Source organism: Cyrtonyx montezumae, unplaced genomic scaffold (assembly GCF_038088225.1).
Source record: "Cyrtonyx montezumae isolate F1298 unplaced genomic scaffold, pur_monq_1.0 scaffold_3, whole genome shotgun sequence".
NCBI lineage: Eukaryota > Metazoa > Chordata > Aves > Galliformes > Odontophoridae > Cyrtonyx > Cyrtonyx montezumae.
In genome coordinates, this window is record NW_027072034.1 from 55,895,772 (window position 1) to 55,909,525 (window position 13,754).

Sequence of the window (13,754 nt, forward strand, 5' to 3'; positions counted from 1 at the left end):
TGAAATCATCTCTATTACAGAAGATGGACCACCAGTACCAGAAATTCAGTTCTCCTTCAAAAGATTTTTCAGCATACAAGTGCGAGTTGACCCCAGTGCAGATGGATCTGGTAGGGATGCTGCATACCGCATTGACCTTTGTAATCTGAACAGCTAATTAGCTTGCCCACACATTCAGAGAAAGCAATTACTTGGAGGAACAAGAAACACAACCTCACTCCCCCACCTGTGAGATTTGCCACAATATCGGCAGGTGACAGCATCTGTCTTGTGCTTGCACGCACAAGCATTTTTCATAGACAGATTATTCACACACTTCTGCCACAAAGCAGATACTTACCCACGCTTTTCTGACACAGTTTTCACTGGCTTATTTGAAATTTTCTCAAATTGGAAATGCAGTTCATTAAAAAAACAGAATGTACAGTATAAAAATCTGTAGGAGGAATAGCAAACATGTTGGCTACTTCCCATATGTTTCATTTCAAAAATACTAACTTAGCAGAGGCAGAATGAGAAACAAGGTTGACAATGGAACAGTTTAATATTACAGTCCATTACCTACTGCAGCTGTGTAAAATTTTAGATACCAGGCATCACCTCAGTTGCCAAAATCACTCAGTTGCTGCAGGGAGAGACTAGGAAGGCTGGGTTTTACCCGTGACTCTATGATCACTGGGAGATGCTCAGCATCTTTGACTAATTCTAAGTCCCTGCCAATCTCAGATTCAGTGCTTGAAGAATAAGTGGGTTAAGAGCTGAATGAATTAAAATTGAAAGCAAAATTCTGCCAGCTCTTGTGTATACACACAAGAGAGCTGTGTGGGCTATTTTCCCATACTTTGTACTTTGTATGTCAGAATATGTTTGTCACAAGTGAACCATTCATTATTTTCAGTGGAATCTGTTGTTTTCTTTACGAATCACAATGCCACTAAGTTGAGGTCAGCTACAGAGGTGAACAGTAAGCAGACTCATTCGTGCTCGTGAAATGCCTTCCACAGTTCCTGCTGGTGTTGATTTTAGCTTCAGATGTTTCTTTTTCCTTGAAAATTCCATCTCAACATAGAGTTATTATTTGTTTCTCTTCTTGCCACCTCTTCTTCCCTGCCAGGAGTTTTCCCCAAGCACTAGACGAGTGGAGCTGGTGCTCAGAGCACCATGCAGCTGAGGCTGCTGCTAGAGGGAGGACTGGGACCACAGACATGGTACAGGCAAGGGTCAAGAGATGTCACAGACAGGAATGATTATGAAACGCATGCAGCAATTGCTGCTTCATCTAACTTAATGTTAGATAAATCTTTTTGTTGCAAACTCCAGCTGTTTTAACTTCATAGAAGCTGTTATCTCTGTTTGGTTTCTAGGAGATATTGAACCACCTTCGATGTGCCAAGTATTAATCTCCCACAAATACTTTCCATATGTTTGTGCTGTATTCTTTGTAGTAATCCTAGCAGTTGCCACTGGTCTGGGTGGTGAGTACAATTAGTTATTCATTAAGTTATTCATTAGTTATTCATTCTGAATTAACCATTCTAATTCTTAATTTTTCATGAGCTTTTTACTTAGAATTGAATTAAACTGCTACTGCCACTTGCTTACTGAAGTATAAAGTCTTTTTGATGTGATGGCTTTACATTTTATTTACATGTACAAATAAAATAGATCTGGCGCTCATGACAAGACTGGTGAAATAATTAAGACACTGGGGAACCTGTAGAACTAAGAAAACTCTCCAGTAAAATTTCACTGATTCCTCTTGAGCGGTGATCCAATAATTGAGAAACTTAGGGGGGCTTTAGGTAACATGCATAGTTTTGTCCTGTAAATCTGTATTTACAGTTTGGTTTCAAAAAAACAAATGAACTTTCCCCTGTAACAAGTCTCTATGAAGGAAAAGAAAGCACAGGATGAGTTCAGTTGTGACTGGAAGGCATATCCTAACCAGAGGTAGGTGCCAAAAAAGTTGATGGTAGAATGGTACCTTCACATCCACAGCTGGAATGAGTAAGGATCTCCTTGCTTTGCTGGTGGGGGCTCACAACACCTGGAAACTTATCCTGGATTGGAACACTAACTGGGTTAATGTAGCTGTGAAGGAGGCAGCACAAGCAGCAAGGCTGTTTCATCCTACAATTCATTACTAATGGATGAGGTTAACAGTACCGTGTAGCAACGTCCAGGTTGTATTTCAGAAGTTCCTAGAGTACAGGAGTTGCCTTTGCCTCAGCAAGGCAGAAATATGGCCAGATAATGAAATCAAGAAGTGGTAAATTAATCTCCAAATGTATTTCATCTACTTGTTTTCTTCCATTTGTGCCAGTCCAATACAATTGCATTGGGAAGTTTCGCTGCCGATCATCCTTCAAGTGTATCCAGAAATCAGCCAGGTGCAATGGTGTCTTCAACTGTAAAGAAGGGGAAGATGAGTATGGATGTGGTAATTCAGATTTGATTATAAATCCCTGCTACCCCCTCCTCTGGTGTCTGGAACACTGTTAAGAGATATGTGTTGCTAAGAATTTCAGTAAGGCAGAGGAATATAGAGACTGATCTCTGCTCTCTGGTGACAGCAACAGGGCCCAAGGGAACTGCAAGGGAGGGGAAGCTGGGTGTTAGGAAAAGGTTCTGCATCAGAGGGCAATGGGCACGGAACAGGCTGCCCAGGGTAAGAGGCACAGCCCAGAGTGCCAGAGTTCAAGGAGTGTCTGGACACCGCCCTTAGATATATGGTCTGATTTTTTCCGGTAGTGCTGTGTGCAGCCCCAAGCTGAACACAGTGATACCTGTGGTTCCCTTCCAACTTGGGATGTTTTATGATTCTTTGATCAGCAAAGAATTTTTTTTCTCCTGACGGTTCAAGTGTGCATTACAAAGAGGGACACTCATAAGGAAACCTCCTCTACCAATTCCCTCCTTAAAGTTGTGAAACAAAAATGCACAGAGAAATTCTGTCAAAGGATGCAAGTAATGAAAAAGACAAGTACTAAAAACTTCAAGAGCCAAGAAATATGGGTACTACAGTGCACTGCACAGCTGTATGCCTGTTGTTGTCCCAGTGGCTCTTTGCATCTCACTCAGGCTTTTCTTCCTCTGAATCTCAAAGTCAGGCTGAGTGGCAAGAGAGCTGTTCTGCAGGTGTTCACCTCTGGATCCTGGCGAACAGTCTGTTCTGATGACTGGAAAGCAGAGTATGGAAATACTACCTGTAAACACCTGGGTTTCTCAAGGTATGAAGTAAAACAGAAAAAAAATTATTTGACATTCTTAACAAATTCTTACATTCGCAATTTTCCTAATGAAACCCTGTATGAGTCTGTGCTTTAAAATAAAAATAAAAAAAGGACTTAGTAATCCTTTCTTGTGAGTAATATAATTGAGGTTAATGTTTTAAATCATCATGAATATTTGAACACTCAAAATACCACCTATTGCTCCTATGGGAGCAATATTTATTGTTTTATAAATAATTTATAAATCCTGGATGATGACTAACAGCAATGGTTTGATTAAATCTTCCCTATGGGTTGCAGGTACCTGAATCCTACCTGTCTCTCTAGCAGCTACAACCTGTTTGAGAGACTGAGCATTATATGAACATTTTCCATTGATTTTCTTCATCAGCAGGAAAATGTTATATGAGGTCTGCTTAGAAAGTAATATTCCTCTATTTTATGATGTTGGCCCCCAACCTCAGAGGTGGATGTTGGGCACAGTGAGACAGTGGGTGGTGCATTTCAGCAGTGATGACAGTGACAGTGCATCACCTCCTCTGGTGCACATTTACAAGTGCGGCATGTGAATTCTTGTTCATTACTGGTGAAAATGCAGAGCTATTAGTGGTGATTGTGTTGAAAAATAATGTGTTGTAGCTAAGAATTTGCTCTATAATAATAATGTTATTGTGCTCTTTGTTGTAATTTCCATGCAAATAAGAAGGAAGAATTCCTGTTACTAATTCTGTCACTACCACTACCTTCAGTGATGCCCAAGCTGTATCCACCTCAGACTATAAAAGAACATGATGAGACAGTTCTTAAAGGACTGATCTGATTCCTGGAAAAATGCCATTTCTTATGCAAAATTTCGCTCAAGTGAGAAAGAGTTTGAAGTTGTGACTTGCATTAGGCTGGTGATATTCTGATTTCTGCACATTACAATTAAAAATAAAGTTTCTTTCAATAGACTCTTACTGCCCTTATGATGAAGTATACCTCAATTGTTCAACACAAAATACAAGAAAAAGTTACAAATAGTTTATCCCACCTGATGCAAAATATAAGTCCAGGAAAAGGAGAACAATGAGTTTGTCAATGTTTCAGGAAATGTGTCATCCAGTCACAAAAAAGTTCTAGCACAATATTAGAATGAAAACTGGCTTTCTCTGCCAGTTAGATACCTCTCAGTACGTGTGACTTCTGGCGTGATCGTGGAAGAAGTATGCATGCATTAGAAGAAGCACTTCTTGGAGGGGGTGGGATGACTTCACCAAGTGTCAGAATCTGGGCATCGTGGCTGCTGCACTGGGTTTCAACTAATAGAGGCACTAAATAATTGAGGCAAATTACTGAAAGCCTGTCTGACAAAGCTGTATTTATGGTTTATTTGCAGTTATGTGAGTTCAGGTTACCTGCCCGTGGCTGCTGTTGAAAAACAGTTCCAAAGACATTTTGTGTCCCTCAGTCATTGGTTATCAACGGACCAAGTGACATCCCTGCACAACGCAACAAACTTGAGGTATGCTTTGTCATGTTGGTTCAATGGCAGAAAACCAGGTTGTTCATAACGACAGAGAGAATTTAATGAGTTAGTTGTCATATCTTTCTGTCTCACAGTCCCTTTACAGCAAAAGGATGGACACCAGGCACTTATCTTTCTCTAATATAAGACCAATTACTTTGAGTTTACAGATCCCCAGCTATTTCCCAGTGGGCATATAAATTCCTTGTGGTATGTTTCTTTATCTTGACAACTGCTTGCTTTCCTTAGTTGATTTTCACTGAGAAGCACGCTATGGATCCAAGGAGACTGTAGATCACGTGATAAAAATCACCTCTCTTCAGAGAAGAGTGAACCACTCTTCACCAGGACATCAGGTGGACTGTAGAATTCTGATGGTGTCTAAGCTCCTGCCTCACACATTTCAGTTAAATGCCCTAAGTAGATTGGATGAGTGCTTGACTTCATGTCTCTCTTAATATATGAATTATCTGTATTTATCTGAACACAGCTGTAAAGGAAGTTATCTAATACTTTACTGTCTTTTCATCTTAGGGAGGAATGCACTTCTGGCAATGTAATCATCTTAAAGTGTTTGGGTAAGCATTAGCAAAAGTGAGAATAAGATGACAACCTGTTGTTCTTGACACACTGCAGAGCAAGAGCCAAGAGGAATTGGATATTCAGGGGCATACTGTCAGTTTTTTACACCCAAGGAAAAACTGTATTTCTTACATAAAATTTCAGAGAACTTCAGGAGTCCAGAATAGACTTAGAGGGCAGATTTGGAATGTCAGTTAAAAGGAACGTTTCAGTGAAAATCAGAGGAGGAAGTAGCTATTTAAGGATTGTGTGTTGGATCAGTTGTCCGATACTGCAATTTCAACTCTTAGCCACCTTGACATACAAAGGGAAATTCTGTCTTAATTCTTGTACTTCAGTGCATACTTCTCTATGCCAGCTTGTTTACCAACTAGAATATGAAAAGTCAGTGGGGGTTGGAGATGGCGCTGCAGATCGTCCTGGTACAGAGACCATCTGGCATTAGCAAGGTTGGGAGTAGAAGGCCTTAAGGTGACAAAAACCATTCCTGTGTTTCCCTCATGGATTGTAACCTTTGTTTTTTGGCAGCATGTGGGATGCGGGCGAGCTATGGGCCACGGATTGTGGGGGGCAATGCATCCTTGCCCCAACAGTGGCCCTGGCAGGTCAGCCTGCAGTTCCATGGGCACCACCTCTGCGGAGGGTCTGTCATCACCCCACGGTGGATCATCACAGCTGCACACTGTGTTTATGAGTAAGTCCCTACATTGTCTGACTCAGGTGTTCCACTGACTCTACTTGCAACGCATCTTGGGGGACACCGCAGAGGAAAGCTCAAGCATTGTGCTGTATCTTCAAGAAACCTGCAGAAAATACTATGTTATCCTGATTTCACATTCTCCATATCATTTAACCCATCTCTCCTCCTGTACCAGTGCAAATCCTTATGAAAAAGGATCTTCCACAAAAGTGTTCAAATCATATGGGCCAGTTTTCAAAAATTCTGGAAACATTCAGCCATCTGGAAAATCAACCTAAACAACTGATAAACGCCAAATTATTTATTCAGAATTCAGATCGCTGATTTCTCCACATTGCATGTGATTTAATGGCTCAGGAGGAATTTGCATTGGCTACTGAGAACTAGCATACTTGGAAGATCCTAAGTAAATGACAAGACCCTTTTCAATTTAATAGGATCAATCAGTTGCAATTAAGAGTTTCAGAGTGTTTAGCATCCTCTACTATGTATTCACTGCCTATTTTTCCGGTCTTTCAAGTGATGTTTAAGTTGGAACAGATGCTAAACAATATCTTCTTTGTATAACAATATACATGGTCCTTACTCAGTTATAATAAGTAGTGTTGTCTGGTTTTCCAGACTTTGCTCCTGTGATGCAGGTGAACACTTCTTTAGGCCTTAAAAGCCCTAAACCACTGTTACCAAAGCTATTTAGGCAACTGAAATGGGATTAATCTAACCACTTTTAGGTTCCCACAGTGCAGTTGCCTGCTTCTAAGTTCTCTAGGATGATTATTCATTCTTCAGAGGGATAAGTGATCATGTATTCATAAGGAGTTGCATAGACAATATGTCAGCAGGACAGCATGTTGCCAGTACTTGCCCCTTTTTGTGTACTTTTGAAATTAAATGCAAATAATAGCCAATATTAGTAGATCACTAAGACAGTGCAGTGAACTGTAGTTTTGTGCTTGCCAAAATTAATGTGGTTTGTAAGCTCAGGAGACAAATGACAACCTGAGAGTTCTCTTTAAGGTTTCTCACTCTCTCCTGCCTCTTTGTTTCAGCTTGTACTTACCAAGCTCGTGGAGCGTGCAAGTTGGCTTTGTGACTCAGCAAGATACTCAGGTTCACCCATATTCTGTGGAAAAAATTATATACCATCGAAATTATAAACCCAAGACCATGGGGAATGATATAGCACTGATGAAACTGGCAGCACCACTTGCTTTCAATGGTAATTCATCATGTGAGCTGTCACTTGACTTTCTCATTTCTCTAGCTAAGAGCACAGGCTGGGAACTTCTTTTGGTCTGAGACAGACCACCTCTAGAAACAATGAAAGTAGAACAGCATAAATGTAGTGAGCCTGCTGTTGTGTTGGCAAGGAGTCCCTGTCCAAATTACAATGGCTTATCCCCATTGCTCACCAGCAGCTATGAGATGAGTCTTGGCTACTATTACAAGTACTGTCTCTACCTGGCAGCAGAAAGTCTTCCCAGCTCCAACACCAGGAACACTTCTGGTATTTGGGTACTGAGATACAGCGCCATCACAAGCACTGCAGGTTTCCAATTTATTCTGGTATTGGCTTGCTGAAGGCAATTAATAATAGGCAAACATTAACTTTATTCTTTCTAAATAATTTTTCTTATCTAAAATAAACATCCCACCTAATTTTTCTTGGACATCTCAGAGATTTTTACAATGTCTTTACTGTCCTTATTTCTGTAAGCATAGAGAAGTCCAGCAGTGCCCAAAGCTGAAAATAAAGTTTAAATTTCAAAGAGAAGCCAAAACAATGCAAGTACAACAATGCTTTTAAATTAAAACCACTGTTATTTTCTCAGTAGGATGCTGCCTATGGCTGACACAGCTAATGAATTGAAATAATGTGCAATAACATTGTATGAATATAATTTATCACCTACCAATATTTCCTAGTCATTGCAAGCTCCTTTTGTAAAGGTGGGCTGGATCCCCAGTGCATCTAGATTGTCCATTCCTAAATCAACACTCCTGAAATTGCCTACAGCAGGAAGAGTGTAACTAGATGACCTTGAAGATCCCTTCCAACCCAAGCTGTTCTATGATTCTATGATTCTATTCTATTAAATCTTTCCAACTTCCAGCATATACAAAAATTCACCTTGAATTTGTTTTGTTTGAAATTTCCCCCACTGCTGTTTTCATTTGCTCAGGATTAAGTTTGTGAGGCTGGCAACAACAGCAAAAGCTCTGCATCTGAGCTGAGGACAAGAGGCATCCTGGGGGGCCTTGGAGGCTTGACGCTTTTAGCTGGAATCATTGCACAGTGGGGAAGTGTACTGCTAGGAATTACCCACTATAACATATCTTCCTTTTGCACATTGCTAGGTCATCTTGATAGCTTGTAGTTCATCTCTGTGAGCACTGAACACTGATTGTGCAGTATAACATTCAGTGATGCAGAACACAGAGGCGCTCCAGGTCTACGAGCACAAGGATGGGAAGCAAAGAGCACCCCAGACAACATGCTGCTTTTTCAGAGGACTGCAGTAATGTATGCTTACAGCTCTTTTCACATGCCTCTGCACAAAAGTCATCACAAAGAACTATACCGGTCATGTTATGACTAACCATGGCCCTTTCTCTGGCAATGCAGCATGCCATGAGGCTCTCGGTTGTGCCCATCAGTTGAGTCTGAGGTTTATTTCTTATTTAGTCATTCATCACTTTATTGGCATATTACATCCTTCTTGAAGTAAATTAAGCCTGGTGTAGATATTTGGCCATAAGAAAAAAGATTTATAGAAGGTTGGATATTAGGAACAATTTCTTCTCAGAAGGAGTGGTGATGCAGTGGCACAGGCTGCCCAGGGAAGTGGTGCAGTCACCGTCACTGGAGGTGTTCAAGAGCCGTGTAGATGTGGCTCTGAGGGACGTGGGCAGTGGGCATGGTAGGGATGGGCTGCTGGTTGGAGTAGGTGATCTCAGAGGTCTTTTCCAACCTTAACAATTCTATGGTTCTATGATTCTATGAAATACTGAGCTTCTTTATGTGGTAAGGGGATAGTTTTCATAGAAACTTAATTTCAAGCCATATCCTGAAAGTTTTACTCTAGCAGTTTGTGTCGAATTTTAAAAAATATTCTCTCTTCTTTCTGTCTCATTTATTTTATTATTTATTTATTTATTATTTATTATTTGTCTTTAATTTCTTTTTTTTCTCTTTCTCTCATTTTATTTTATTTTATTTTATTTTTTAATAGGTCACATAGAGCCAATTTGTCTGCCTAATTTTGGTGAACAGTTCCCAGAAGGAAAAATGTGTTGGGTATCAGGATGGGGAGCAACAGTTGAAGGAGGTACTTCAAATGTCAGCTGTCAGTTACAGTACCACGAAATATTTCACATACAGTAAATTCAGGATTTGGCTGGAGCAATTGCTCAACATTAAATTTTCTGGGATATCTGTGGGGAAGAAGATGACATATTCCTGACTTTTAAAGGTCACCTTGAAAAGGGAATTCAGTCTTTTGCAAGGGAGAATATGAGACAAAAGTGCTGTACAAACTTTTAACATAAGCAATGCATGGGTATACTATGAAAAGGATGAAAAACACATGTATACAGCAGTACTATCTAGGCAGAGTGCCATCCAACCTCCTATGTTTTTTATAACTTCAAGCATAATAAGTAGAGCAGAAATGCAAGAATTAAACAAGTCTTTTTTTTTCAAGAGAGAGCATGTATATGTTTTCAGGCAAGTTGAGTGATAGATTAGATTTATGTATTATGTTTCAAACAAAAGGGAATATTTTATTTTTAGCTTGACTCATGAGTTATGTAGTCAATAATATGTACTGACTCACTTTCACTTCAAAGTGCTCAGATCATTGCTCTTTATTCATTTTTGATTTATCTCATTTAAAATGTTCTCATTGTTCAGAGAACAAGAACAATATTATCTGATCTACAGATAATAGCAAAAGGTGGGAAAAAAAAGAGAAAGCAACATTTACCACATAAAAAGATGAGATCTAAATTGGAAGGATAGTGTGCAAGTGCTCCTATTTGTGGAAACAATTCATTGAGACTCCAATGGATACTTGTAAAATAGATCAGAAGTTTGCAGGTGATTTGTTGATGAACAAATTAAATTCAAATTTGTGTACTAATATTAGAAGACAGTGTACAATTAGCTTTTAAGTTCTCAGTTGAAGTAGAAACATAGCTCACCATTTTTATTATATATTATGATAATGCCCAGCTCTATACAATCACTAGATACCAAATTATGTACGTGATAAGACTTACATTATGTTGTCATTTTAACAATATTTATTTCACCCTTGCTTGCCAGTTCTTCATATTGTAAAGCATCTTCTGTTGACGATTAGAGACTACTTTCAAGGGTAGAGAGTTTTTCCTTGTTTGCTTGTTTTTGGCTTTGTTCTGTTTTTGAACAGGTGATACATCCGACACCATGAATTATGCAGGTGTTCCCTTGATTTCTAATAGAATTTGCAATCACAGGGATGTTTATGGTGGGATCATAACCTCTTCAATGCTTTGTGCCGGTTTCCTAAAGGGAGGGGTGGACACCTGCCAGGTATGGAAGTTTCCAAACTGCAAGTGTGCTCATTAACAGCAGCAATGGAAAAACACGAGTGATAAGCTATCAGAAGGCACTCCCAGGCTTTTCTTGGACAAATATTTGTTCTTGTGCCATTTACTCTGTTCACCATGAATACATGCTACTGACTGCACACATTCACGCACTAGAATTCCCTCCTTACTTTTCTTCTGTGGGCCATATCTGCTACTTCTGAAGTCAAATTTACTTAAGACATTTTTTTAAATTTCTTGTATGTGCCACAGTGTGGTACCATCCTTTCCTTGCCCTGACTATGGCCTCTGCTCTGCAGTGTGAATTGCAGTGTGAGCAATTCTGGAGACCTGCAAGGTGCAAAAAGCTCATAGTGAAAAGCAGACAAAGCATATATGAGAAGATAAAAAATATAGAACTTTGGAAAATGTAGAGGCAGGGGGAAGGAAGAATATCAGTGGACTGCCAATAACTCAGCCCCACACACAGTAATGCAGACTTACCTAGCTAGTCATGGATGAGGGGCAAAGTCTGGGGGCACCTCATATTTCCAGAGTAACCCAGTTACAATCACACAAGGGAAAAGATAAACCCAAGGATTGAGGTGCACAATTTTTCATAGAAGTGTCTGAGGCACTGACATTTGTCTTAATTCTTTGTCCTCCAGGGAGACAGTGGGGGCCCTTTAGCATGCGAAGATATGAGTATCTGGAAGTTGGTGGGAACCACCAGCTTCGGAGTGGGCTGTGCAGAAGCAAACAAGCCTGGTGTCTACAGCCGAACTACCTCCTTCCTGGGCTGGATACACGAGCAGATGGAGGTGTGGTTTTGCCCTGTCTCCATCTCCAGCTATAGCTTTGCTTCACCTGTAGGATTCATCCCATATTTATTACAGCTGATTTTTGCTGTATGATAATGAGTGACACAAGAGTACATTTGTCCTGTAGAAGCTGAGTGGGGAGAAATGAGTTGTGGAGTGAGAAGAGAAGTTGCTGGCTGGAAGGAGAGGAGAGCAGAGGAAAGGAAGTGAGGGGATGCTGCAGCCACCTTCACCTACCTGTGTGAGTCACAGCTCATAGGTAGGCATCTGTACATGTCATTCTACCAAGACAAAACCACCCCAAGCACCAAAATGTACATCCCATTCTGCTCTAGTATGATCCTCAGAGACAGAGGCACAATAATTTGCTGGAATGAATGAATGAACAAATGAATAGCAGTGGTGGTGTGCTAGCAGCAACAGCATGGCTTCCAGCCCTGACACCTACCTGTGCTGTCATGGTGCCATGTGATGGAATCACTCCTGCCTCACCTTGCTTGTGAAATAGGCTAGACTTCCTCCACAGTCTGAAGTGCCAATGTCAAGCACTCTCAGATGAGGAAATTCCCAAAGTAAGATTATGCATGCAGTTTTAGCTCAGCTCCATCTGTATACTGTATGACATATGTTGTTTTCATAGTCCACATTACATACAAAGGTTTATACTATCACATGCCCATCTGCCACTCAACAAAGCTAGAGAAGATAGCATAACATGCCAAAAATTTTCAGATCTCTGGTATTCTTCCCCTCCTTTCCCTTCAGTATCTTCATCATTGTGCTTCTCCCACATCTAACATTAGGTTCTGGAAATGGTTGGCATTTTTCACATGGAAGATTAATGAAGACATTTCAGATGAAGATGTCATATATGATGAAGTAATCAAGAGGAGAAAAGTATAGCTGAATATTTGTTTTGCTAGATGCTAAAATGTTATAATTTTCACAGGGACATCCTTCAGACATGTATTCATCCTCCTCAGTTGCAGCACAGAAACACAGATACTTTTTAATGCATTCTGAAAGAAAGCAAAACAAAGTAAAGATAATATACCTTTGGAAACAAGTCCACGGTTCTGATCTACTTTTAGCTGCTATTGGGGTTCATTTGGTGTCTCCAGAAGTTCCTTTACTTTCTTCACGCTAACTTGACTGTTGTAGTTAAGGCTTACCAGAGAGGTTAAGAGAGAGATCCATTTTGATCTAAGAGATGTAAAATAATATGGTAAGGAATTTGTTCATCAGCTTGCCCTTTAAATGCTTTCTTTCTGGAAGCTGACCTTATGACAACTCAGCTCTCAGGGCCGCTCATTTAATGCCAGGCATGATCAAAGAGAAGGTATTTGCATTTTCTGATCTTCGATTTCCTGGTCTAAAGCCTGAGGCAAGCACTTCTGCCTCTCAGATTTTTGGGAGCACACAAATATTTTGCTAATGACTCTCTCCCGTTAGAGCATGGAAAGTTTTTTATTGCTTTTCTCTAGGTAGAGAAAGTTAGTTGGTGTTGTTTAACAAAGTGTTCATCCAACATTGTGAGCAGTTTCTCTTGCCTCCATTTTGAACCACTGGGGGAGTAAGAAAAGTTTGCAGTGCTAAATGGGAGTACCACTGGCCTACATACATTACTGTCTGAGATCTACTATGCTTCAGCTAGTGCATCTGACTAGGCATGAAAGGTTCCAACTCCAGGAGAAAGAAAAAAGAAATAAAAGAGAAAGAAACCATCAATGGAACAAATAAGAGGAAACTAAACAAACCTCTTCAAATCTTACTTAGCTCTCTGTACGCACTATCTTACACACAGTGTCTGCCACTGTTGCTAATATATTCCACCATCCCCTGTAACCATAATTCTTTTTGAATCTTCTGTTCCTGTCTCAGCCTACGCAAGGTTAGCAATCAGTGAACTCAAGTGGTGAGAGAAGCTGATGGCATTTCCTCAGGTTCACAGTATGTGTGATAGGAACTCCACCCTATCTCTTAAGGTGGTGTATTTCTGTGGAGAACAAGCACAACCATTCAGGTGTCAGAACTGACCCCAACAGCTCCATAGTGCCCTTGGTTCGAACAAAAGCAAGCAGAATACATACCTAATTGGTTTTGCTTTCTAGAGAGAAGAGTTGCAGACCTGAAGGGCACACTGACACACTGGGATTCTGGATATTTATGCCCCCACCAGAAGGACCTACTATACTCTTCTGGACACCTGCTCTGTGCTCTGTACCTTAATGGACTATTTTTTACCATTTCATTTTGGTACTGGTAACTGTACTTAAGGAATACTGATGCACATTTAGCCTCTTTTGGATGGAAGAGTTATTTTCATTCTGGCTGATGGA

At 40.2% G+C, this 13,754-nt stretch overlaps 1 protein-coding gene across 1 annotated transcript; it reads left to right on the forward strand.

The window, feature by feature from the left end:
- The first annotated feature begins 1,384 nt into the window (after nt 1-1,384).
- On the forward strand, nt 1,385-13,547 carry TMPRSS3 (transmembrane serine protease 3). The gene is made up of 11 exons (XM_065744022.1): nt 1,385-1,475; nt 2,324-2,440; nt 3,107-3,230; nt 4,612-4,737; nt 5,275-5,318; nt 5,851-6,016; nt 7,072-7,241; nt 9,256-9,351; nt 10,456-10,598; nt 11,263-11,415; nt 13,527-13,547. Exons 1-11 carry the CDS (start codon nt 1,385-1,387, stop codon nt 13,545-13,547), a joined length of 1,251 nt encoding a protein of 416 aa, XP_065600094.1.
- Nucleotides 13,548-13,754: the final 207 nt, after the last annotated feature.